Raw genomic sequence first — 25,365 nt, forward strand, 5'->3', positions numbered from 1 at the left:
AATATCCCATTTTAATCATGCTGATTTTTGGAGGAGAAAAACTGAAATTGCACTCTTCGTTTGATATTGATTAACTACAGAAAATGACATAAATATATACATTTTCTAACCCTCATGTCTTGAATTTTGTGATCATTCACATGCATTTATAAATACATTTTAGGGGTTTAGGTAACCTTTTAGGGATTCAAAATACGTAGCGCCGCTGATAGAACCTTTTCTTCAGAGGAGATGACGCTGAAAATTCAATTTGGGATTTGAGATTCTGATTGATTGTGGCGGTTTTTACATTGATCTGAAAGTGCAAAAGCAGGCTGATTCCTTCGACAGTTTTCTAGTTTGGTTATATTAGAGATGCTGTAGCATGTATAACTATAATTGTTTCAAGCTCTTTGATTCATGTTGCATTATCTTGAAGCTCTAAAACCATAAACATCCCTCAGCGAGAACTCTTTCAGAACGTCCATGTTTTAATCAGAACGGACATGGAGATCATCTGAGCGTCCTCAGGGCTATTCTCGCTGGCTTCGTCCCATGTGTCAGTCATCCGTTCACATGTGGATTACATACATAAATCAAAGGGAAACAAATCTTCTTTCTGAAATAAGGCATAATTTACAATTGAAAACCTTGCAAATGTGACCAAACTGCTGCCTTATACAAAACATCCCAAAGGCTCTTTTGAACACTGGACACTGGTAAAAGAAATCTGACATGCATTATTATTGTCTTATTCGAAGAGACAGTCCAGGCCCGTGTAAGAGAAAAAAGCCTGTGAGGTTTTGCCAAAAGTTCTTCACAACAGGCTGACTCCTACATGTGTTTAGGGTATTGTGAAACCTTGGACTTATTCTGGAAAACAATAGGGAAAGGTCTTTCATCTGACTTGAAAGAATGGCGTGAAGAGAAGTCTGCAAATTCATCTACTGTGCGCCACATCTGAAAGAGGTGAGAGGCTTTTTGTGGCATTTTTATAACCATGAAATTCATATGACCTAGGCGAATAAGGCGATGACAAAAATAATGCGCAGCTTTCAGTCATAAAATCAACCGTAGCAGGAATTGCTAAAAAACAATCAAAAATGAAAACTGTTGTAACCTTGGACATTTTTGTGAATTCTCAACATCTATACTGATATATATATATATATATATATATATATATATATATATGTTGATATATACATATATAGTTAACTATTAATGGTTAAATTATATGACAGTTATAGTTACACTCTAAAAACTATTGGGTTGTTTCAACTCAAATTTGGGTCAAATATGGAAAAAACCATATGTTGGGTTAAACATGTAATTTCAAATTTTCACCCAACTTCAACTTTCACTTTTAACAGTAATTTTTTTAAATTGCATTTTAACCCAACATTTGGTTTTGTCCATATTTGACCCAAATTTGAGTTGAAACAACCCAGAATATTTTAGTGTATATATATATATATACACTCTAAAAAATGCTGGGTTGTTTTAACCCAATTTTGGGTCAAATATGGACAAACCCGAAATGTTGGGTTAAAAATGTAATGTAAAAATTTAACCCAACGGCTGGGTTAGTCCATATTTGACCCAAAGTTGGGTTAAAACAACCCAGCATTTTTTAGAGTGTATATATATATAGTTTTTTTTTTTAAGTCTGTTAGTCTGACTCACCCCAAGTCTGAAAGTCTAACTCACTATTCACTACTCACTATAACTCACTAAGTCTAAAACTATTTCAACAATATTTTACCTTATTACACATTGTAATATTTAAATTGTGAGATAATTTTAATCATATAATTACATCATACTTTACATTCCTTTTCCATTAAAATGTCGTTTTTAAAGTGTGAGAGTGAAATAATGTCTAAAACTGAGAGAGCATCGAACTAAAAGTGTGGTATAATTTGAGTGGCAGCCAGTGGAGAGGTGCAGTCAGTGTAACTTAAGACTGGTCCTCCTAGTTTATTAGTCCACCAATCAGAGAGCAGCGCTTCCTCCCCCTCCATTCACACTAGTATTTAGCATCAGAGACTAGGATAAAGTTTCCCAAAAAATTAGGAAAAAACTTCCTGCGGGAGGAAAACTCAGCCAAGCTCTACTTCTGGACGTAGAGGCGCAGTCTCGGAACTTTAGGAGGACACACGAACCCCCCCGGAAAAAAACGCACGGATATAACGGTCTAACCACGGATTCAAAGGTGGAGAGCGCGTTTTGTCCTCGACCTTCACGTTTCTTTAAAAAAGAAATGGAAGAGAGTTCAAGCTCTCCCGTCTCCCCAGTGGACAGCCTGGTGACCAGCGAGGAGGAGTTGGACAGACAACAGAAAAGGTTCGGGAAGAAGAGGAGACACAGTAAAAAGTCGAGCGAGGACAGCAGCTGCAGCCCGAGCTCCGTGAATAAACGGAACAAAAAGCCGAGCCCGAGCAGCACTCAGTCGTTCGAGGAGCTGCAGAACCAGCGCGTTCTGGCGAACGTCAGGGAGAGGCAACGGACTCAGTCGCTGAACGAAGCGTTCGCGTCTTTGCGCAAAATCATCCCCACGCTCCCCTCGGATAAACTCAGCAAGATACAGACGCTCAAGCTCGCCTCCAGGTACATTGATTTCCTCTATCAAGTGTTGCAGAGCGACGAGATGGACAACAAGATGTCGAGCTGCAGTTACGTCGCGCACGAGAGACTCAGTTACGCGTTTTCTGTGTGGAGGATGGAGGGCGCGTGGTCGATGTCTGCGTCCCACTAGCAGAGGCTCGTCCATACAATGCCAAACGGGTGGGTAGAGATGCCAAAACATTACTATAGTGTCCAGATAAGTGGACGTGTGTGACGGCAGTAACCTGCTTTTAGAGAAACCCCAGCTGTTCTGGACAACTGACACTGACAGTTCGTTGCAGGATTGCAACACTATATCCTCGTGACACTGCCTTTTAGATTTGTTTGGATAGATAAAGTATTATAATTTTTTAAAACGTTATTCTATATACATGCTTACACGTGCAATAATTCATAGTTTTATCATATTATTATTATTGATGTAACCTGCTATAACACTGTAAAAGTTATGACAGCATGTTTTTTCATTGCTTTAACTCATAAGAAAAAGTTAATTTTCAACTTTTTTATGTTTTACAAGATTCAACTCATTTTTGAGTCAGTTTAATACTTATACTTAAAAATCCAAGTTGATTGTAGCCTACTTAAAGATAAGGCAGTAACTTTTTTGCCTCAACTGAGGCCAAGCACACCCACACACACACAAAAAAAGCTTTTTTATTGATTATTTTACATTATTTTAATAAGATACCTAGGCTATTACAAATACTTTCTGCTATATACTATGCCCTATTTTTTCATCGTTAAAATGTCTCCATTAGATTATTTTAACAGAAATTTTCACTAGGCGACAAAATCACGAGGATATTCAAATTATTATTATTATAAAGTTATTATTATGGCCACACCCCCCGAAATCTGGTGTCGTGTCACCGAAAAGGCCAGAAAGTTCTCGTTTAAGAAACATCAGGACATAAACCAATGGCATCTCACAGATTATTACAGAAATGTTCACTAGGCTATACAGTGGACAAAATGCAAGGCGTCACGAGGATGTCCCATTTTGAGGAAATTAATATGGAAACACATGTGTTCGAATTATTAGGCTAAATTATAGGTAAAGATAAAATCGTAAAGCCCTTTAAAAACACAATAGAAGCTCGCGCATTTAGGCTATACTAAGAAAATGAACGTGCAGCACAATACAATGAGAATCGGCTGATTCCTCGCTCTGCTAAAGCCAAATATTTCTAGTTAAATCAAAGTAGAGACATCATGGTGAAAACTGTTGCTAGTCCGAAAAGCTGTGGTATGCAGACTACAATAGTCAGAAATGACATGGGAAACAAACGCTGAATTATAGTTTTCTCAGTTTAAAGCATTTACGACAAACAACAAACCAACATTCGCATATTAATAACGACACAACCGTGAGAAGAAACATTTTCCTTCTCGTGAATAAAACTCACATTTCAGATGCGATTTAAACTGGTTATGAAGTTACAACGCACATTCAAACACGTTAAGCTAAAAAAAAATAATCATAATGACCCTGACTGAGGTAAAAAACGGTGAGCATTTGAAAGTTTTCATAATAAAGAAATGAAAACACCTGTGTGTGAAACTACAGTAAGAAACGAACATATTCTGCTACATGACATCAGGATGTGAAGTCCTAGCTTTTTTCGTCCTGCAGGAACCTTTATTTTTAAGGTGAGCTGCAACAAAAACTATGCTAATGCTGCACAAAAACACTCTTTCAGGCTAAATATGTGTTCGTTCATTAACAAGATTACCTTCAAGAATTTTTATTTTTATTTAACAAGCTAGCATGCGTTCTCTTTCCTTGACAACAAAATAAAGTAAAATCCTGTGGTGAAAAGAAAGATTTCCTATATGAACCTGCACATCTATAAATGAATACGGTCCTAGTTTAAATAACTAATTGGCTAACACAAATAGAAGATATCACAATGCATTAACTAGTTGGATGAATCTCTCTTTTTATGCGCTCGATTAGACATATCAACCAAGACAACACACAAAAATGTTTAACTCAACACTTGTAACAATATTAGTTGTTTGTCTAAGTGATTCTTATCAATTTATTTGAATAAAGTAATATGTGCTACTGAGAAATTCCAAAGGAAGGCAGGTGTACGGCTTCGAAATTCAAACCAAATGACCTCTTAAAACAGTTATTTTCCAGTGACGTAATTCCACCTGGGATTCGTGTAACATGATTGAACCAAGCCTTTTCCTGTGTAAGCATGTGCTCCCACTCAGAATTAAAAAAATGGGATCATTAATAGCTTCCCATTTTCCTTTCTTCAACCACAGACAATCCTTGAAGGTCTTCATTGAAAATCCCTGCATAGAAGTTTGAGACATTTTTTAACCTAAATGTTTATCACAAATCTTTTTTTCTTCTACTTCCACAGACTGTTTACTTCCACTAATTTTGAAGACACCAAAGGATTTATTGATGAACCTCTAAACCTCAAAGACGTGGCCAAGGGACATTCAGTGGATACACCTACATCCTCATGAAGGACACAACAAAAGGGACTTTTTATATACTTAGAGAAAACGTAGATGACGTCTCCTGTGTCGTCAAATACATTTATTCTTTTTCACAAGTTATTCTTAAATGTCGCTGTGGTGATAGTACAGGAAGGCCATCTGTTATCTGTATGGAAACTATATTTCGTGTTTGTCTCTAAACAGAAGAGTTTATATATATATATGAACAAAAAAAAAACTATTGTACATAGGCTACCTTTGAGTGTTGTCAGCTTTTTTTTAAAGGGACCAATGCAATTTAGAGCAATACTTTCTTGAATGCTGCATGGGTGAATGCATACATTTGATTTTTTTTCTATGCAACATTTTCGATTTCCATCCATTGTACATTTTGCTTATTTATTAAAACATATTTTTGAACATAAACACATTGATTTGCATGTACGTCCAAATCATCACTGCAGAAAAAGAGCGTTCAGATTTTCCCCTTCTTTTGTGCAGGTTCATTAACCGAAAAGAAAGTCCAGCCAGTTTTACCCCAAAGCTTATAAAAGAAAGCCCGTCCGCTCTAATAAGAAGAAATCACTGAATCCAGACGGCTGGAGGCAAATACTTTAACAACTGCAGATAACCGCAGCATTTAAATACCGGACCCCTACCAGACCTTTTCATTTCTCCTCTAAATCTACACCAACACTCGCAAAGCATTTAATTGTTTACATCTTATTTTCCCAGGCTAAGCTTGATCAAATCTAAAAGAAACCACTCCACTGCTGAGGCATTAATGTTTGATAAAAGCTCAGTTGTTCTGTTGGCCTGTTCAACACTAATTCAACTCTGCTCTTTGGAGCTTTAAATAATAAAGGCAAGAACCTTTACATCAGATAGGCATATGTCTGGATATGGGTTAAAAGATACATCTATTTTTTAAAATGAGAGTTAAAATAGTTATTTAGGTTTCATAGATTTTTGATAAGCATTTGTTCCATATTCAACAACAACAATCACAAATGATTTTATGACTCCAACAAAGTGGGGGTGTTTATGGTTTTCTTATCACATGACTAAACAAATCATTTCCTTTAGCTGGTTATGCAACACTTACTTTGTTTTCCCAGACAAGAGTGGCTATATTTAAAAATGTCAGTGTATTAACATTGCTTCACTGCCTTTTTTAAGGGAATAACAATAAGAGATTGTGCCAGAGTATGAAGAGCCACTTGACTCGAAACCTCACCCGAGGTGAAAACCTCGGCTGAAAACCTTGTAGCTGAGCTTGACGTTGAGACGCGACGCAACTGAGAAAGACGTTCAAACTCGTAGGCAGACCAAAATAATTAGCGTAGACCTAGCTATACGGGAAGCACGTTTACAGTCCGTAGGTAGGCTAGGCTAAAATAAAATAAAAACAAGTTTACACGTATTTCAATCGCCCACTCTCAACAAACATATATCTTGGACGCCTACATTTTTAAAATCTCAGTTAGCGATGTCCGATTCGTGGCGGGCTCGAACTTATGGATCGAATCTTTTATGGAACAGGTCAAACTTGTTCACAAAACGATTCTTTGATGAAATGTAAACTTAAGGGATAGTTGACCCAAAATTAAAAGTTGTATACCATCATTTACTCACCCTCATGTTGTTCCAAACCTGCATGAGTTTCTTTCTTCGGTTGAATAATTGACAACTGAGAATTAGCCTATTCAAGTTGACAATAGCTTTGACTTCCAAATAGGAAAACAAACAAACCGGATGTTAATGGGTGACTTCCGTGTTCAAAAGAAGAAAGAATCTCATAGAGGTTTGGAACACTATAATGTGGCTATGATGACAGAATTAATTTTTTTGGGTGAAAATCCGTTTATCATTCACCAATTGAATTTAACGAATCGGCCTGAATCAGTAAGGACAGTTCTCGAATCCGAGTCAATCTGAGAAATGAGTGAGCCTACAGAGCTTGAGTGGATCGATTTGACTGATGAAAAATGTTTACACATCAATTCGAAACGTTGGTTTTAATAAATGCCATTTAATTAAATCATGCAACTATTCAGTAGAGTGATGTAAATTATTTTAAGTAGCCTAATGTTTAATGTGAAACGCAAATTATATTTAGGTTCAAAATACGAGGCTAAGTCTGCCAGGAATGAAATTACAATAAATAAACAATCTTATTAATAAACTTTTCTCCATAAAAAAATGAAATAAACAGCAACGTATTCCTACATAAGGCTTTATTAGGCATGCACATGCAATGCAGTAATATCATGGAGGTGTGATTAAATAATTATATAATGACGTAAAAAAAATCACTGAATCTTTTTTTTTTTTTTACTGATTCTAAAGAGCCGATTCACGTAAAAGAGTAATTATTGATAAACGTTTTAAAACGATGTGAGAGGCACATAGATTTAAAAATAAATCAAATAAAAGGTTGTGTGTTTGAGGGAAAGTGCGTATCCATCAGCAGCGTGTTTGATAATGTCTCATTATTCCCGCCCTCCTTCTGAGCCAGAATGCCTCGGGCCACAGTTACGGAGTGGTGCAAGCCCCAGATGTTTCCCGTAAAATGAGACGGAAAAAGCAACAAAATTTTAATTTGCAGTAAAACGGATAAAGTAAAGGTTTACGCTGTATGCGCCGCAGAAAGGATTTCATGTTCAAGCTAATGCCAAGGTTACATTACACCGTGGGGGTGGGCCCTGGCAGGACACACATTTCCTTCTGCTAAACCTAGAATCAGATTTGTAGGCTACCACCCTAGTGGCTTACTTTTACCTTCTGTGTTGATAGTAGAGGCCTAAACTAGAGCAACTAAAAGACCACAGCTAACTCTAACTTTAGGCTAACTTGATGAGCCATGCTAAAACTGTTGTAAAATGCTGCTAAACAAAACACACCTGTGACCTCAAATTGATATTAACATAGTAAATTACACTGTAAGCAGTTTACGGTAAGCCTAATGAATTATATTAGCATTCTTGGCAGAAGATTTTTTTTTTGTTAAATCATTAATGTCTACAATTAAACTTTAATATAGTTTACCCAAAAAAGAAAATTCTGTCAATTTACTCACACTTGTGGAATTCCAACATTGTATGACTTTCTTCCTTCCGTGAATCATAAAATAAGATATGCCCCAGTGTCCATACAATACAATTCAATAGGGTCCAGTGATGTTTAGACACCAAAATTCTATAATTACCCATGACTTTGACTGGCTTATTGGATTAATATTTAAGATTTCATAATATTATGTGCAGCTTTACAAAAGTTGGCCATTTGTAGCTAGAATATATAATAAAGTACATTCTTGTGATGGAACTCAAATGATCTCTCCGGGTGACAATAAGTGGAATCGAGATGAGTAACAATTTGATATAACACTCATAAGAGGCTGATTCTGGACTTCTTACCCTAAAACAGCTCCACGTGTACAATATACGAACCCGCAGGACCGGATCCGTGCTCAAGGGTAGATGACGTGGCAATGCAGCACATGTTTGGCCTTAGATCGCATACAAACGTCTGTGCTGAATCACCGACCAGCAGATCAAATCAGGACATGGTTGAAGGATGGTGGATTCAGACAATGAAACGAACATGCGTTCTGGGACAAGACATCTACAGCGCAGGTGTGTTGCTCCTGCACAGGTGGAGTGCTGTATACTGAGAGCGTTTCATCTGGGAACAACAGATGGAGATGCTTACATTTAGTATAAACAATCTAAAAGCCATGAAGGGGAGGGATTAGAATAGTTCAGGGTGGACAAGAATAGTTCTGGAACGCTCCCGACCTTCAAAGAAAGAAGACACTAAGAAAGTACTGGGAGGTAAGATCAGGACATACAGGGGCATTTTCAGAAGCCCTGGATGACTGACTGACTGACTAACTAACTAACTAACTTTCCAAAGACCATAATGGAGGTTTTCTATCTAGCTAACACTAACTTGTCAAAGACTCTAATGGATTATTCTAACTGCTGAAAATATCAAAGGCCCTAATGAGTGTTTCCTAACTAACTAACTAACTAACTAACTAACTAACTAACTAACTAACTAACTAACTAACTAACTAACTAACTAACTAACTAACTAACTAACTAACTAACTAACTAACCAACTAACTGCTGAAAATATCAAAGACCCAAATGGATGTTTCCTAACTAACTAACTATACTGCTGAAAATATCAAAGACCCAAATGGATGTTTCCTAACTAACTAACTATACTGCTGAAAATATCAAAGACCCAAATGGATGTTTCCTAACTAACTAACTAACAAACAAACAAAACTAACTAACTAACTAACTAACTAACTAACTAACTAACTAACTAACTAACTAACTAACTAACTAACTAACTAACTAACTAACTAACTAACTAACTGATGAAAATGTCAAAGACCCTAATGGATGTTAGTAACAGTTTACTGTACAGTGTCTTTGTTACATCATGTCACATGTGCTTACCACGTAATAACATAAATGATGCATAATTGCATGCAACTAACCCTCAACCAAACCCTAATCCTACCATAACTCTATAGTAAGTACATGTAGTGTAACATTACTCAGTACTTAAATATTCTGTAACAATGACATATTAAAGGGTAACAGTTTATTTTAAGGTGACATTGTTACAGCATAATTATATATTTAAGTACTGAGTAATAATATTTAGCTAAATGTACGTACTATAGGGTTAGGGTTTGGTTGCATGTAATTATGCATCATTTACTGTTATTACTATGGCAAGTGCGTGTAACATATGTTACAAGGACACTGTAAAGTGTTACCCAAACTCATAGCATACCCTAGCAACTGCATAGCAACACCTTAGCAACCACCCAAAGTACACATAACCTAAAGAATCTTCAAACATATAGACACTGCACTCTTTTAAACTTTCAGAGAAGGGTTGTCCAGCCCTTATTTAAAGTTTGAAAAATTCATTCATTTTCATTTCTGAATGTAATTTCTGAATTTCTTGAATGAATGTGCATGTAGTTTCACTTTGAAATGACCTTGAGCTTTGAGGGAAAAAGCTCTTTACAAATTATACTTATTATTATTATCATCCATTAACCATGAGAAGGAACAGACTTTCAGTCTTCCACTGCCAGCAACACCACCTCTCCCCTCATCCTGGGAAGCACCAAGAACACTTCTCAGCCACAATTATTCCAAAAACACATCACCCCCCCCCCCCCCCCCCTCCCTAAAATTCCTCCAGTCTTTCAACCGCTGGAGAGATTTCCGCTGCTCTGGGAGAAAGAATCGAACTGGACAAGAAAATGGCTTAAAACACTAAAGTGGCTGTAAACGCTGGAGTGGAGAACACATGCAGACCAGGCTATGGAAATTACCTCTGGACTGATGTGGCACTCGTACTCGGTGTTCATCAATGTTTTTACATAATTCTGTATTATGATTTCACCAGCATCTCTATTCAGGCCGCTTTGCTCCAAGTGTTTGAGAGATGTATAACATAGGCAAGCTGTGAAACAAAAATAATGACCTTATACAGGACTTTCAAGAGCTAAAAGAGCAGAAATTCATCACCTTAACTGGATCAGGCTACTTGCAAAAACGTTCAGTGGTTAAACAAAGGTGCGCTCGGCAGCAGAAACCTGATCCCGTCTCGTCTGTGGGTTCATACTGCGGCACACTCGCACACCAGACCACTTTCCTCTTCATTAGAAGAAAGGTCACACCAGGCCACTGAGGTGAGGAGCTGTTATTCTCTCCATTTCACCAAACCAATTATGAAACAAACCAGCGTTACGCCGTATCCTAACCAAGCACCGCACTAGGCTGGTTATGAAGACAAAAACTCAGACTCGGCGCCGTTGGTTCGGGAAGTATTTTTGTCATTCATTCATTTAAATCAAGTGTGGCACATTCCCAGACCGCAACAGGTACCGTCGAAAGAAATGGTGTAAAAGTTGCTTCTGTTCCAAACATTGGTCCTTTGCAAGAATAATCTCATCTAAATACAAAAAAGCAGTGCATTTCTGTTCAAATTCTTAATTGAGTGCTACTTCTAAAACTACTGAACTTCAGTATCTGAGTGAACACGTGTCTTTAGGTAGGCCTAAAGGTGTGCAACGAGTTGAGTGAAAGGCACCTGACCCATAGATTGTGAGTTCGATTCTCGTGTTATAAAATTGTGTGCTAAATTATGTTTTTGCATTTCGATATGCTGGTTTTGCTCTTCTTGACCCCGTATCGCAGCTTGCAGATATATTTCTCTATATTTTTGTTGTTGTGCTGGTGGAAGAAACACTGCGGGAGATTACAGAGCAGAGATGCACGGAGATGTTAATGACTTCCTCATGTGAAGCCAGCGGGATAACACACACAGTCCCCTTTACACGGTTAGCGCAGCCGCGGGGGAATTGCGGTGTGAACGATTTTAAGGGGGGGCTGAAATTAAACTTGCTCCGAGGGGGTAGATTCCGTCCAGCTCCATTTTTGATCTCATAGAGCCGGAAGGGGATAGGTCACCTGTGTAATTTGGACTAACACAACAGGCATAAATTGGTGTGGGTTGTGTTTGTGTGCTCTCTTAAAAAGTTGTGTGAGCTCTTAATGAGAAAAATATGTCACGGCCCTCGAGAGCCACCTTTCCCCCGCTCTCTTTTCTGTGACGGTAAACATTTATGACAGTCCTGTCTTCGCATGCAAAGTAGAATCAAACAGTGAGGTGCTTTATGTCAATATTGGAAATGATCAAGTAGGAAAACGGAGAGTGTGAACCCACCGGCGTTTGTTTCCTCTCAGGGCAGCTCAGCAGCAGCACCTGCAGTGCAGTGACGGGTCAGTACACAGATATCTCCTCCCTGTATGTAGCCTCTCGGGACGGGCACCGGGTTTTAGACTAAACACGGCAAAGACAAGCAAACAGCACACAGCTCTCAAAACAAAGCACACGCGAGACTGGAGATGACAGTCGACGCGGAGGACAAGCGTCCAGTATTTGAGCATTAAACTAACTCGGCACATTACAAGTGCAATCAACATCTTCGTCTTCAGACAAAATATTATCAAATAGCTGAACAGATGATAAAATAAAACAATGTGCCTCGAGAAGCCATGTGTTACAGCACACGTCAAAAAGCTGCCCAAATCACCTCAACTGTGATGCCCTCAAATGGCTTATTAATTCTTTTTTTTTTTTCAGAAAAACGGTCAATATGACAAAAAATAAACACCAATATTCACTAAATAGAAAAAATAAAATAGAAAATGGGATTCCAAACATGTATGATTGCCTTTCTTCTGCAGAACACAAAGATGTTGGTAACCAAACAATTTTGGACCAAACTGTTTTACCAATTGACTTTCATTGAATGGACAAACAAACAGAAATTAAAAACAAAAACCGAAATGAACAGTATGCCTAGTATGTTATGTAGCCTATTATTAAAATATGATAATTATTAGCTAGTAAACCATGAATTCAAAACTGATGCTATGGATGTTCCAGGCCTTATTGTGCACAATTCATTGTTGAATATTATTTAAATACAGTAAAAAAAAGTACAACAAGGTTCAATTTATTACCATTGGTAAATAATAAACTGCATTTATTAATCTAGTTTAATTTTTTAAACCTACTTTTTTTGTTGATTTGTGTTTGTTCAAAATAGATTACTTGAACTGTTTCAAAATTCAACTCATTTCACCCCGATTCGTCTGACTTTTTCATTTTTCCAATCAATTCTCAATGGATAAACTTTTTTTCTCGTATACGCTGTTTTACGCTGATTATTAAATAGCACGGTTTTTAATGTGCTTACTCACTATTATACAGTGTCTTTAAAGGGAGTTCACCTTTAAAATGAAAATTTCTCTAGTTGTTCCAAGCCTGTATGCATTTCTTTCTTCAGCTGAACACAAAATAAGATCTTTTAAAGATTGTTGGTAACCAGAAAGTCGATGTGCCCAATTGACTTCCATATATATGGAAGTCAATGTTTCATCAACTGTGTGGTACCAACATTCTTCAAAAGATCCCGTGTTCAACAGAAGATAGAAACTCATACAGGTTTGGAACAACTTGAGGGTGAGTAAATGATGACAATTTAAATTTGTTTTGGGCGAACTATCCCTTAAAAAGTGGCTCATCCAATCTGAATTTACAGTCTGCACTATCTGCCTCATAATATGTGATTTACAGTCTAAATTGAGGAGAAGCTCTTGAGTAACGCTGGTCGGGATGATGTCCACACCCATTGGGTGAAGCGCAGGTCTTCCGCCTTGTGTCGTATCACTCGGGCTCTGTAAGGCTGATCTGTAATTTGGCTCTGAGATGCAGCTGGCTTCATCCACCACCTCAGAGCCACAATTAAAAACTGCAGAGAAGTGGCGAGCGACGCTCTGGAAGGAGGACCTTCTCTAATATAAGACACCCTAATGACAGACTGAGCCACCACAATGAGGATGAGCAGAGGGATGGAGGGGAGAAAAAGAGAGATAGAGAGAGAACAACAACATTGAATTGTGTGACCGCACACCAAATAGTTATGAACTAGCTAGAGGTCTTTCGTCTGATGTGTCAGGCTTGTGTTCTCCGAGACGCGTTTATTGTGGGAACGGAGAGCATGTAGAAACCCCGATTGGGATCAAATGTGGAGACCGCACTGGGTTTACCCGACCCCGAGCTACAGGGCAAAGGTCACGGGGTTCAGCGACCTGATCAACATTAGTTCTGCTGACAGTCTCTAAACGTTTCACCTCGATATGTGAACACATTCCTGGGGATCCCGTCACCTTTGTGCTCGCGATGTTGTTCGGAGACGATCTTTTGTCGAGCTGCGAGACGGTAAATATTGTCTCTCGCGTCTCCTTTCACACTATTAGCTTAGCCGTGCCACACGTCCCAGGGTGAATATTCAGATTTATGAATATTCAAATGCCTGCTTTGTGATGTGTTAGATTGTTGACTTATTTTCTACTTCATGACCTTAAAGAGTCACTTCTGCAGCGCTGGACTGGAATTAGCCGGTTGTTTATTTGACTGACGCTTAGCAAGCAGCAGGGTGATGTTTTTCTTTGCTTTGGTCAATCCGCTGGATTTCTCTCGCTCTAACATGCCCCTGTATATTTGGACAGACGTCTGACCCTTGTCTCCTGTAAATGAGCTGCTAATCCTTGTCGTGACTACTGTAAGCTGTTGCCCTCCCCTGGACAGAGGGGGCAGTGCTCCAAACACAAGACCTGGCTAGCTCACACTGTATTCATGTAACATGATACTTACATGGATCTCCAAAGGAATTAAAAAACAGTAATGTCATGGCACATTTTTTTAGCAGTAATTTAAAAATATATTCATAATCATAATTTTTGCTACATCTATCAATACTTATTTAAATGAATAAATAATAAACAAAATATGCCTCATTAATTCATGTTCCTTGTGCATGATTCAGAGGCCGGCTTTTAACAATGCAATCAAATCCATTCATGTCCTACTCAACATTTTGTGTGATACTGACAGATTATGTCTTCTATTCCCTATTACTGTATTTACAAAGTTTAGGTATGATTTTTTAAATGTTTTTGAAAAATCTCTTCACCAAGGCTCTATTTATTTGATTAAGAATACAGCAAAAGTAATATTGTGACATTTTAAATAACTGTTTTGATGGCAAATCCAAATCAATTTAATTTGTTGATTTGCTGCTCACAGTTGAACACTGTTGTGCTGCTTAATATTTTTGTGGAAATGGTTATGAATTTTCCAGGATTCTTTGATGAACAGAAAGTTCAAAAGACATTTTGAAAGTCTTTACCTTCACTTTTTGATTAATTTAACTTTTGCTGAATAAAAGTATTACATTATTTTATAAATTGATTAGAAAATACTAATATATAAATTCAATAATAAAAAAGATTTGCACAAAAATGTGAATGAAAATAAATTTACATGAATTTAAAAAACTAAATAAATATAAGAATATTTTAAATATTAACCCCTTAACTGTCACCCCCCCCCCCTTTTTGAGAATGGGGGTTAAATGCTCTATTCACACTTAAATGGTTGTAATTCAAGAATGCCTTGGAATATATTCCCAAGTTTGGTCTTGTTTTAAAGAAAACACTCAGCAGATTATTGCTGAAGTGAAAACACTTCAAAAAATGAAAGTATGAAAAAGTTATGGAAGTTTTAATTCACAGTAAATCAAATATACTGTACTATATATTTTTTTATTTTATATAAAATATATATTTTACAAAATATTTTTACTCTAAAATTACTATAAAATCAAAGCCATAAGTCTAACCAAGTTATGTTCCAAATTTGAAGTTGATATCACAAAAATTGAAGTTCCCATGAGATTTTGTTTAGGCGTAGTACCAAAAATAGCCACCGGGTGCCATTGAATTCCATTGAATTTAGTTGTGTACATTCTGCCTTAACAAATTAATACATTTCTGTCCAAATATCAATTTTGTCACAAAATTTGGAACCTTGAGACTCAGACCTTTCTGACAATATGTGTTTTGTCAAGATTAGAAAAGGTTTTGATCATAAATTATGAAATATAAGGATGCCCAAAAGGGGAGGAGCCTCATAAAATAAGTACCGTTTCTATGGTAACGCAACATTCAATTATAAAATGGTTTTCACAGGATGAATTCTGAGTTTATAAGCTTTCAAATGATACCTAATTTATGATAACTACTAAAATATGTGATATAATAAAAAAAGGCGATAAAAAATATTATTATATTTTAGAGGATAATATATACATATATATTATAATTTTTAGAGGATAATGTTATTCTATACTTTTTATTTTTTATTGAAAAATACTAGATTATATGTTTTATTATGAATTTTTAGCATAAAAACAGAAGTTTCAATGATTAAAAGTGGGTGCATCAACTTTTTGTGACAAAGGTCAGACCTCCTGTTGATGCAGATTTTTTTAGGTGCACTCTTGTCATAAATTCATTAATTACTCTTCCTACATAATTTTTTAACACAAAACAGGGGTCGAATATTGAATTAGAAGTCTTAGACCTTTCCAAAAATATATAATTTGTCATAATTAGATTAGGATTTAATAGAAATATAGTGAAGTAAAGTTAGGCGTCCCGGTATACCGGGACGGTGACAGTTAAGGGGTTAAATAAAATAATTTGACATACATTTTCTTTCTTTTTTTGATCTAAAAAAGATCTCTAATATCTGTTTTATAGGGCAGTTAACATCCAGCACAAATGTGTTAATCTCTCTCTCTCTATATATATATATACATATACATACATATATATATATATATATATATTTTTTTTTTCTTTTTTTTTTCTCAGACTAAACACTGTCCTGCGTTCCAGGCAAACTGATGCTTGTGACAATAAACCACAGTCCTTAAACACACTGTGGGACATCTGAGCATCCCGGCCCTTCTCTCCCCACAAACAATTAATCTCCACGAGTTTTCCATAGAACATTACTTGTGGTGCACTGTTGTTTGCTGCATAATAGATTTACAAAAAGCCCCTGTCGCCCAAGAGCACACCACAGAATTACATTGTAAAATGATGAGAAAAGCTCAACGTTCACTACCAGACAGGCCATTAGTCCCATCACAATGTGACAAGAACACTTACAGTGGTCAGATTAACAAGGACTGGGATTTCCTACTGAAACGATTGAGGTTTAACAGCTGCAGACTCCCCTTTTCTGATTAAAAAGTATTTAACATGTACAGAGCAGATTTTTAGGGGAGAAATCTACAGAAATGTCTATGAATCCTAAATAATAAGCAAATCAGCCAAATATTCAGACAAACACACAATGGATGAGTGACAGGCATTCCAATCCTGCAGATATCTGGACGTGCATATCGGTATCAATATTAGTGTTCAGTAAAAATACATTTATCAACAAATGGTTAAACAATTGGTATTAAAAACTTCATAATTATTTAAACACACAAACATATATATATATATATATATACACACTCACCTAAATGATTATTAGGAACACCATACTAACACTGTGTTTGACCCCCTTCAGAACTGCCTTAATTCTACGTGGCATTGATTCAACGAGGTGCTGAAAGCATTCTTTAGAAATGTTGGCCCATATTGATAGGATAGCATCTTGCAGTTGATGGAGATTTGTGGGATGCACATCCAGGGCACGAAGCTCCCGTTCCACCACATCCCAAAGATGCTCTATTGGGTTGAGATCTTGTCACTGTGGGGGCTATTTTAGTACAGTGAACTCATTATCATATTCAAGAAACCAATTTCTGACTCTAGCATCTGAATGTCTCAACAGAAATCGAGACTCATCAGACCAGGCAACATTTTTCCAGTCTTCAACTGTCCAAATTTAGTGAGCTCTTGCAAATTGTAGCCTCTTTTTCCTATTTGTAGTGGGGATGAGTGGTACCCAGTGGGGTCTTCTGCTGTTGTAGGCCATCCGCCTCAAGGTTTTGTGTGTTGTGGCTTCACAAATGCTTTGCTGCATACCTCGGTTGTATCGAGTGGTTGTTTCGGTCAAAGTTGCTCTTCTATCAGCTTGAATCAGTCGGCCCATTCTCCTCTGACCTCTAGCATCAACAAGGCATTTTCGCCCACAGGACTGCCACATACTGGATGTTTTTCCCTTTTCACATCATTCTTTGTAAACCCTAGAAATGGTTGTGCGTGAAAATCCCAGTAACTGAGCAGATTGGGAAATACTCAGACCGGCCCGTCTGGCACCAACCATGCCACGTTAAAAATTGCTTAAATCACCTTTCTTTCCCATTCTGACATTCAGTTTGGAGTTCAGGAGATTGTCTTGACCAGGACCACAGCCCTAAATGCATTGAAGCAACTGCCATGTGATTGGTTGATTAGATAATTGCATTAATGAGAAACTGAACAGGTGTTCCTAATAATCCTTTAGGTGAGTGTATATATAAATATAATGCGTTAGTAATTTTATATATAATTTTCTTTTTTTCTGGTACGTTTAGTTTTTTGTATGAGAGCACATGTACTACAAGATAAATGATATATAAGTCATAGAGAAAGCATAAAACTATTAAAAAAAGTCTTCAATTAAATTATCTTAGTAGGAAATATGACATTTAATGAATTTAGTGATTATACTAATTAGAGCCCCTTACACATTGCATCATGTGAATCCGTTGAGCGATAACGTGCTCGGAAATAAACACAAGACAGTGTGGTATTCAAAAACAAGGTACTTTATAGTTGATGTCAAAGACAAACATTAGAGCAAAGGTCCCAAGAAAAGTTCTATTGTAACAATGGAAAAACAAAGTGACAAAAATAATATGCATTTCTTACATTTTGTAAACCTAGAACTGTTCTCGAGCCACAGTGGTCACAGGTATTACTGGCTGATAAGTGTTTTTTCTTTCCTCCTTTTGGACAAACTGAAGAGATTTCTGACAAACATCTGGAAAAAAGCCCTTTGATGATTCCAGATGTTTCTAAAGGAATGACCCTAATCTTTTCCTAGTCTTCCTCCAGCCTCAAAAACAAATCCTTAGGAAGAGTAGAAAAAAAAAAAAAACAACGAGAAAAGAAAGCAAAAGAAGTCACACAAACAGTCTAAAGTGTGACGTAGTGTGTAGTTCACCTAAAACAATGCTCTACATAAATACAATAAAGTCTATAGTCTGTATGTCACAAGTGCTAGATAACTTTCTTCTTCTTGTTGTTGTAAAATATTCAAAAGTCATTTTTCTTTCATTCCTTTTTTAAACAAGTAAAAAGCACATCCGTCGGACACCAAGAGCATCATTCCGTCTGCGTACTGACCAGAAACAGAGGAAAGAAGAGCTTCCATCCCATGCGTTCTCCAAAGCCTCGACCCTCCTGTGTTCCTCCTTTGTGCAAATATGTTACAAGGACAGACAGGCATGCTGACGCACAAACCATGCAGAAATCTACAGCTGTGAAGGAAAGAGAATAAAAGAAACTTCACCCTGGCCTTCAAATAAACAACTGCTCAGGCCAGACCTCATGGCAAATTAGCAGGAATGACAAGAAAGGTAAAACGAAAAAAGAAGATTGGGAAACCAAATGGAATGCAGTTTTTTTTTTTTTTTTTTTTTAAAGTAAAACAAGAGCAAAGAAAATGACTATCCGGGTGAACCAGATAAGAGTCCCTTTGACAAAGCTTTCGATAGGCTGCCGTTTGTATTACCGTAAAGTGATCTGTGAGTTTGACGGCTGTGATTATGTCGCTTTATATTTCCACTTTCAAATCAATGTCAGCCTTCGCACTTCATTCTTGAAAGTAAAGTCAGATGACATTTGATGGACTTGGTTTTGATATGATCCTGCAAAAATGCCCAAAAAATAGCTCAGAAAGAGTAACAAGATGCAGATTTTACAAAACATAAGAGTCCCAAGAGTGACCGCATATAAATAAGACGCTTACATTTTCACAAAGTCATGTCCAGGTTGCGTTTCACCCTAAAATCAAAAGGAGGTAAATACGAGATATTTTGCATTAAGAAAATGCTTATTTAAAAAGTCAATTAAGCATATTTTCATATCATAATTTATACTATTTGGTAATTCTCGTTAAAATGATTATTTTTTTTTTATTAAATAATTGTATTACATTTCTGCATAACCTTATGATAATTAATTTCAACCACTTCTTTTGGAAACTCCCGTCCGCCATTGGTCGAACAAACCCCAAACTCACGCCATTGGCTGAGCCAGTGTTGCTTTGTTTTCTTGTGGCAAAATGCAATTTACTACATCCTTTCCTTTGATTTTAGGGTGTAACATGACCCGGATGTGTTCTTGACAGTTTAAAATAATTCAAAATGAAATCCATTTAAGATCACTGTCAGTATCTACTCTACTTGGTCTATCCAAATGGACTTTTACCAATTGAAATGTACAGTGTCAGTCAATAATATTTTTCCACGGGACTTTCGTATGAGAGTTTAGAAAGCACTCCGTCAAACTGAAGCCTGGAACCGCAAAGATCCGTTTGATCAAGAGTTTACGGCGCCAGAGTAATGCTACTGTGGATGCATGAAACCAATAAACAGTGCCTTCAGTGGAGCCAGACCATGTACTGAAATATATCACTTTGCAATCTTTATAATATATAATATATCTATAGATCTTTGAAATATAAATCTACTATGAACAGAACGTAGTAAATACACAATTGTCGTAATCATTATACAAAGTAAAAGCATCTCCCTCCCACCGCATACAAAAAACAAGATAAAACAACTTAAAAAAAGGCTTGTCACTCTCTAAAACAAGAAACTAAAGACTCGAGCATGTAAAACACATTGTCAACTACATAAGGACTGACAAATGAACAAGTACATAATCCAAAAAGTACAAAAAAAATAATAATAAACGGGACAAGTGAGCTCACAAGGCAAAAGAAAAACGGACAAGAAAACAACGGGCACGAACCCAAAGTGGAGTAGTCATACGTGACAGGCATATACAAAAATGAAGTCGAGGAACAATGGCGACGGTGAGTCAAATCTCCCGCCTTAATGAGTCTCGTATTGAACATGACACACAGAAAAAGAATGCCAAAGGTAGTTGCCGAGAGGCAGGGGTTGTCAAACAAATCATCGCCTCCTCATCAGTCCAGAATCGAATAAAATTCAATGTACAATCAAAGTCAAGCCAAATGATCTACTTGTCAGCATGCATAATTGCGTATATATATACAATTCTATGTGCCATTTCGAAGCGCCGGCGACTATGTCAATGTCCCATGCAGATTGTCTGAGTATCACAGTCTTCGTTTACGATTGTTTTCAGAGTGGAAGCTGGTGGTCCCGCTACTTCTTGGATTGTGTCATGTGACGAGCACATGTTCAGTAGCACCTGCCCCCCCCTTAGTGAAAGGCCCCCCGCCGTAACCCTCCTCGGCAGGAAACCAGCGCTAAATCTGACCAGGTGGCACGTCTGAAGGCTCAGTGGTACGTTTAAAATAACCGGTAACCAGCCCTTTTCCAATAAAACTGACCGTCTGCTGAGTCGCATAATAGTAGTGATACGCTAGTGCCCTTTGATTAACTGTAAAGTAAACCAGACATTCATAGCTATATAAAAGTACAACATGTCGAGAGAAGGAAAAATAGAAAGTTTGTCTCTAACTACAAATCGTATGACGCGTGGTCATCGCAGCCCTATCCTATATGCTCGCGGCTAGTGGGTTAACAGCAAACTCATGCTAGTCGGCGCCGCTAATCTACGACGCTTGAATTCCTAACTTGGCAGATGGAAAGCTGCATGCTGGTCAACCTTTCTTCTTCGTCGGAGGAAGAGGTGCGTATTTGGTCGTTAGAGTTGAAATGTGTCGCTACATTGGCTTGCCTTCTAAAGCGTTGGAGAATTCAACTAAATTTCGCCCTTGGATGGCTGGCAACTACCTTAAAGTTCGCTTGTCAGTCATGTAACATCCAACACAAGCACAGTTAAAAATGAAGGAACATAAAACAGGTCATAATGCGTGTGAAACATGAAGATATCTGCAGGGAGTTCCTGGTAAACATGCTGAGGGTTTCTCCATTCTTTAGGCCAGCCTTGCGACAAGAAAAACCGAGGCGGCGAAAACGTCTTCCCCTCCTGTAACTAGTTTAAGGCAATGTTCTTCTCGATCCGTCACGGAAACTCTTTTTTCGAAGGCACGAACTCAAATTGTCACTCTCAGGGCTTCCCAGAATCCTTCGCCCTCTCTCACAGTCACATCCGTCCACACCCTCGCGGGTCTCTCGTCATGAATGTCAGAAGCGGGAACTCGGATGGAGAATGGAACGAGTCACTTTTTTTTCTCCCAAAACCAAAAAGAAAAACAGACAAACAACAAATAAAAAAAGACGCAGGCCGCAACGAGACCCCACAGCCGAAATCAATCACGTGGACTATAGTGGCTCTGGAAAATATCGAAAAAAAAAAAAAAAGAGTTCATGTCGAAAGCACCAGCTCTCGCATCTAACAATGAAACATGAGTCTATGTCCTGCTCGAATGTTGAATGTCCCTGTGGACAGACCAGGATGCACAATCCCGGATTTGCTGCCACGGACAGAGACTAACACGGCTGAGACGTTTGTCGCACTCTGGGTGTCACGGAGATTTCCTCAGGCCGTTTCGGATCCCGTGCTCAAAGTGCGCACATCGCGGGACAAAAAATGAAACGGATGGAGAGAGTAGAGTGACGTCAGAGGCCTTGAAGAGGCTCCGAGCTGAGAGGGTCACCAAGGCATTCGAGCGGACCTTCTACAATGGAGGTTCCTCTTCCATAGGCTCCTCCTCCGTCCTGTGGGGCGACACACACAAACCTTCTGAGTTACATCACACATGAGAGGTTTCCACATTTTTTATGTTACTTTTTTAAGACATTCGCGACATTAAATAGAATCACCCACTAAATATTTCAGTTGAGCAGGTGCAAATTCATTTATATTCACCATTAATGTTCAGATTTTGTAATAATTATATATATATATATATATATATAAAAGAAAAAAAAATATAGATTTTTATTTTTTAAAAATATATATTTAATTTTTTTTTTCCCCTAGACCTGGGAATCGCAATTTTAAAATTCCAAAATGCTTCCAGGTTTCCTTGCCTCTGGGAACCCTGTACATGCACACACACACACAAACACACAGAATGGGCTATAGACCATTTCACAAGATGTAAACAACACTGGTCCAGAAGCACTTCCTGTTTCAGTTTTTTAACACTACATAAAAGCTGGGATAAAATAGAACCAACAGAACATTTAAAACTGAATCAAAAATTTAAACAAACATCTTTAAGATGTTTTCTTTACATGTGAAATAAAGAAAACGGTTACAAACTGAAACAGGAAGTGCTTCTGGGCCAGTGTTGTTTACATCTTTTGAAATGGTCTATATGCACGCATAAGTTCCGCATTTGACGCAAGGATGCTCGTCCATTTCCGGTTGTGTAGATTAAAGCGGAGGAAAACCGGAGAAAACGGGATTATGGCAGAGTCTTCAATATTTACTGTCCTCCCGTCTTTGAAACGAAACGTACATACGTTTAGATGTAATTTTATATATAGTTATGTTTATTTAATAGAATTTTAAAAAGAAGCATAAACACAACGAGGGGTGTCTGTTTTATCTGTTTTTGTGACTAACGTTTCATTAGTATAACCATGGAGTATAAAATTCAATATAAATTCTCGGTATTGCATTGGACTCTATGATCGGCGGAAGTTATCGAGCATCCTTAATCCTTCACCGGAAATAACGTCGTGCATAGAGCCCATAAGATTTTACTTTTACATTTTCAATTTTGGTTTTAGTAATTTTGTCTGATTTAGTGATTTAGCCTTGTTTTTGCGTTTATTTATTTCAGAATTAGACATTTTAGTTCTTGAAGTTAAAATTATTTCAGTTAGTTGCCAAGGATTTTTTTTTTACATTTTCATCTAATTACTTATATTTTATATATTATATATCATTTTCAAACTTAATTTAAATGAATAGAAGTAACATTTTTACACAAATATATTACACAAATTACTCAAAAACAATGTTTTAAAAAAGACCCATATTACTTGAGATCCTTCAGTAAGGAGAAGCTAAGATCATTATTTTACATATATATAATTATGGAGCCATTCACCTCAGTTACATTCCCATTGAACAATCAGTTTATATGTTGATGCTAAGAGCAGATTTGACCTAGTATTTGACCTGTAGGGGGCACTGTAATTGAATTTATATGGTATTCCTAGGGAATTTTTATAGTATTCCATTGACATGCAGAATGTACAAAGTGTACAAACTCATTTCAGAGATAAATCATCACTTCCTGTTTGGTGTCCAATTTGCTGAGAATTATTACTTGAGAATAGTGTAAGACATAAAAAATACACTTAGTGGATTCTGTGTCTTGGTCTGAATATGATCTAAACCAGTTTTGTAGGATTAGTAGCAGCATAAAAAAATGCAAATTCATTTAAATTGACAGAAATGGTGCTTGCCAAAGTGGAGATTCACAAAATTAGAATTTTCTGTTTAAGAATTTTGGAAGAAATCAGGAGGAAATTGAAACAACCAGACAACCAGGATCTAGAGGTGAAAAAATAATTTTGTTTAAAAAGTTATTAGCTAAAACGTTGATGAAACTGTTGGTGACTCCAAAATTGGCAGAAACAGTTTTGGAGCTTCCACAATCAAGCGTGGCTGCCACAAACACCAAGCCAGAAAAAAGAAAATAGGAAAATAAAGTTAAAATAGGTGTCAATACATTTTTGGCATTTGGCCCATAATAGGAATAACAGGAAATAAATGTGAGTTTGAACCCGTGCTGGGCATGCGAGAGTGTAAGAGTGTGTAAGGAAGGTCCAGAAACCTCAAGCATCTGTGCTCAATGTTTCCTGAGTGTTTTTAATCAGGACTCTGGCAGTGTGTGTGTCTCAGAAGCCTGACGCTGCTGGACGTCTGCCCCGAACCGGCCGCCTGCCTATCACGGCTCAGGCACACACTTGTCCTGTACCTCTAGACCCCTCACACAACCATAAATACATGTGGGGGTCACATAAACAGACACACACAAATCCACACAGGAGGCCTGCTATGAGCAAATGTATGACACATTCCAGGAATAAGGTAACAATTACAGGCTGAAACTCATTTTTAAGCAAATTCAATGAAATGAGGTAATTTATTATATATAAATTATATATTATAGTTTATATTTTAACCTTAAAATATATAATTTTTGAACAGATAATAAAATAAATATTGGTAATTTTAGGTAAAACATGCTATTTGTGCCTTAACTGTTCTTTTTTTTAAAGTAATTGGACCCAAACTGTATTTGTAGATTGTGCCATATATCCAACACGCATACAAACTCAAATATAACTGCACCTCTTCCCCATGTGCTTGTTGGCCACAGACAGGGATGCCATGGCGGTCACCGTCTCTGCTTCTTCGGTTTCACATCTCTGAGCCTCCAGCAGAGAGTAGCCCAGAGTTGAGGCAGATCGCTCCAGCGAGCGCCAGTATTTACCTAGACACAAAACAAGCTCAAAGATCAGCCTTAAATATGACCAAAAGCTGTGAGATGTCAAATACGAATAGCATGAAAAGAGATCACATGCATGCCAGATTATGACTAAACAGAAGTCTAGTCATATTGCAGAATATTCTCACCAAAAACTGCCCACTTGAAGAGGAAGACACCTTATGATATGCGACCAATCACAATTAGTTTTGTTTCTACACTTTTTTCAGGGGCAAGTTTATCTAATAAACTATA

General features: G+C 37.3%; 2 protein-coding genes across 3 annotated transcripts in view; one reads left to right on the plus strand and one right to left on the minus strand.

The window, feature by feature from the left end:
• The first annotated feature begins 2,034 nt into the window (after window positions 1-2,034).
• twist2 lies at window positions 2,035-5,496 on the plus strand. Its single transcript, XM_089133393.1, has 2 exons — window positions 2,035-2,766; window positions 4,989-5,496. Exon 1 carries the CDS (start codon window positions 2,243-2,245, stop codon window positions 2,735-2,737), a length of 495 nt encoding a protein of 164 aa, XP_088989519.1. The 5' UTR covers window positions 2,035-2,242; the 3' UTR covers window positions 2,738-2,766; window positions 4,989-5,496.
• Window positions 5,497-18,277: 12,781 nt separating this feature from the next.
• hdac4 (histone deacetylase 4) overlaps window positions 18,278-25,365 on the minus strand; it is a 263,249-nt gene continuing 256,161 nt past the window's right edge. For both annotated transcript variants that reach the window (XM_089133394.1, XM_039683565.2), the window contains 2 exons: window positions 24,975-25,116; window positions 18,278-22,375 (listed from right to left, as the gene is read on the minus strand). In XM_089133394.1, the coding sequence (XP_088989520.1) occupies window positions 22,336-22,375; window positions 24,975-25,116 (182 nt within the window). In that variant the 3' untranslated portion in view covers window positions 18,278-22,335. The remainder of the gene's footprint in view (window positions 22,376-24,974; window positions 25,117-25,365) is intronic.

The sequence above is a fragment of the Pimephales promelas genome, chromosome 7, assembly GCF_988280905.1.
Source record: "Pimephales promelas chromosome 7, fPimPro1.hap1.1, whole genome shotgun sequence".
Classification (NCBI taxonomy): domain Eukaryota; kingdom Metazoa; phylum Chordata; class Actinopteri; order Cypriniformes; family Leuciscidae; genus Pimephales; species Pimephales promelas.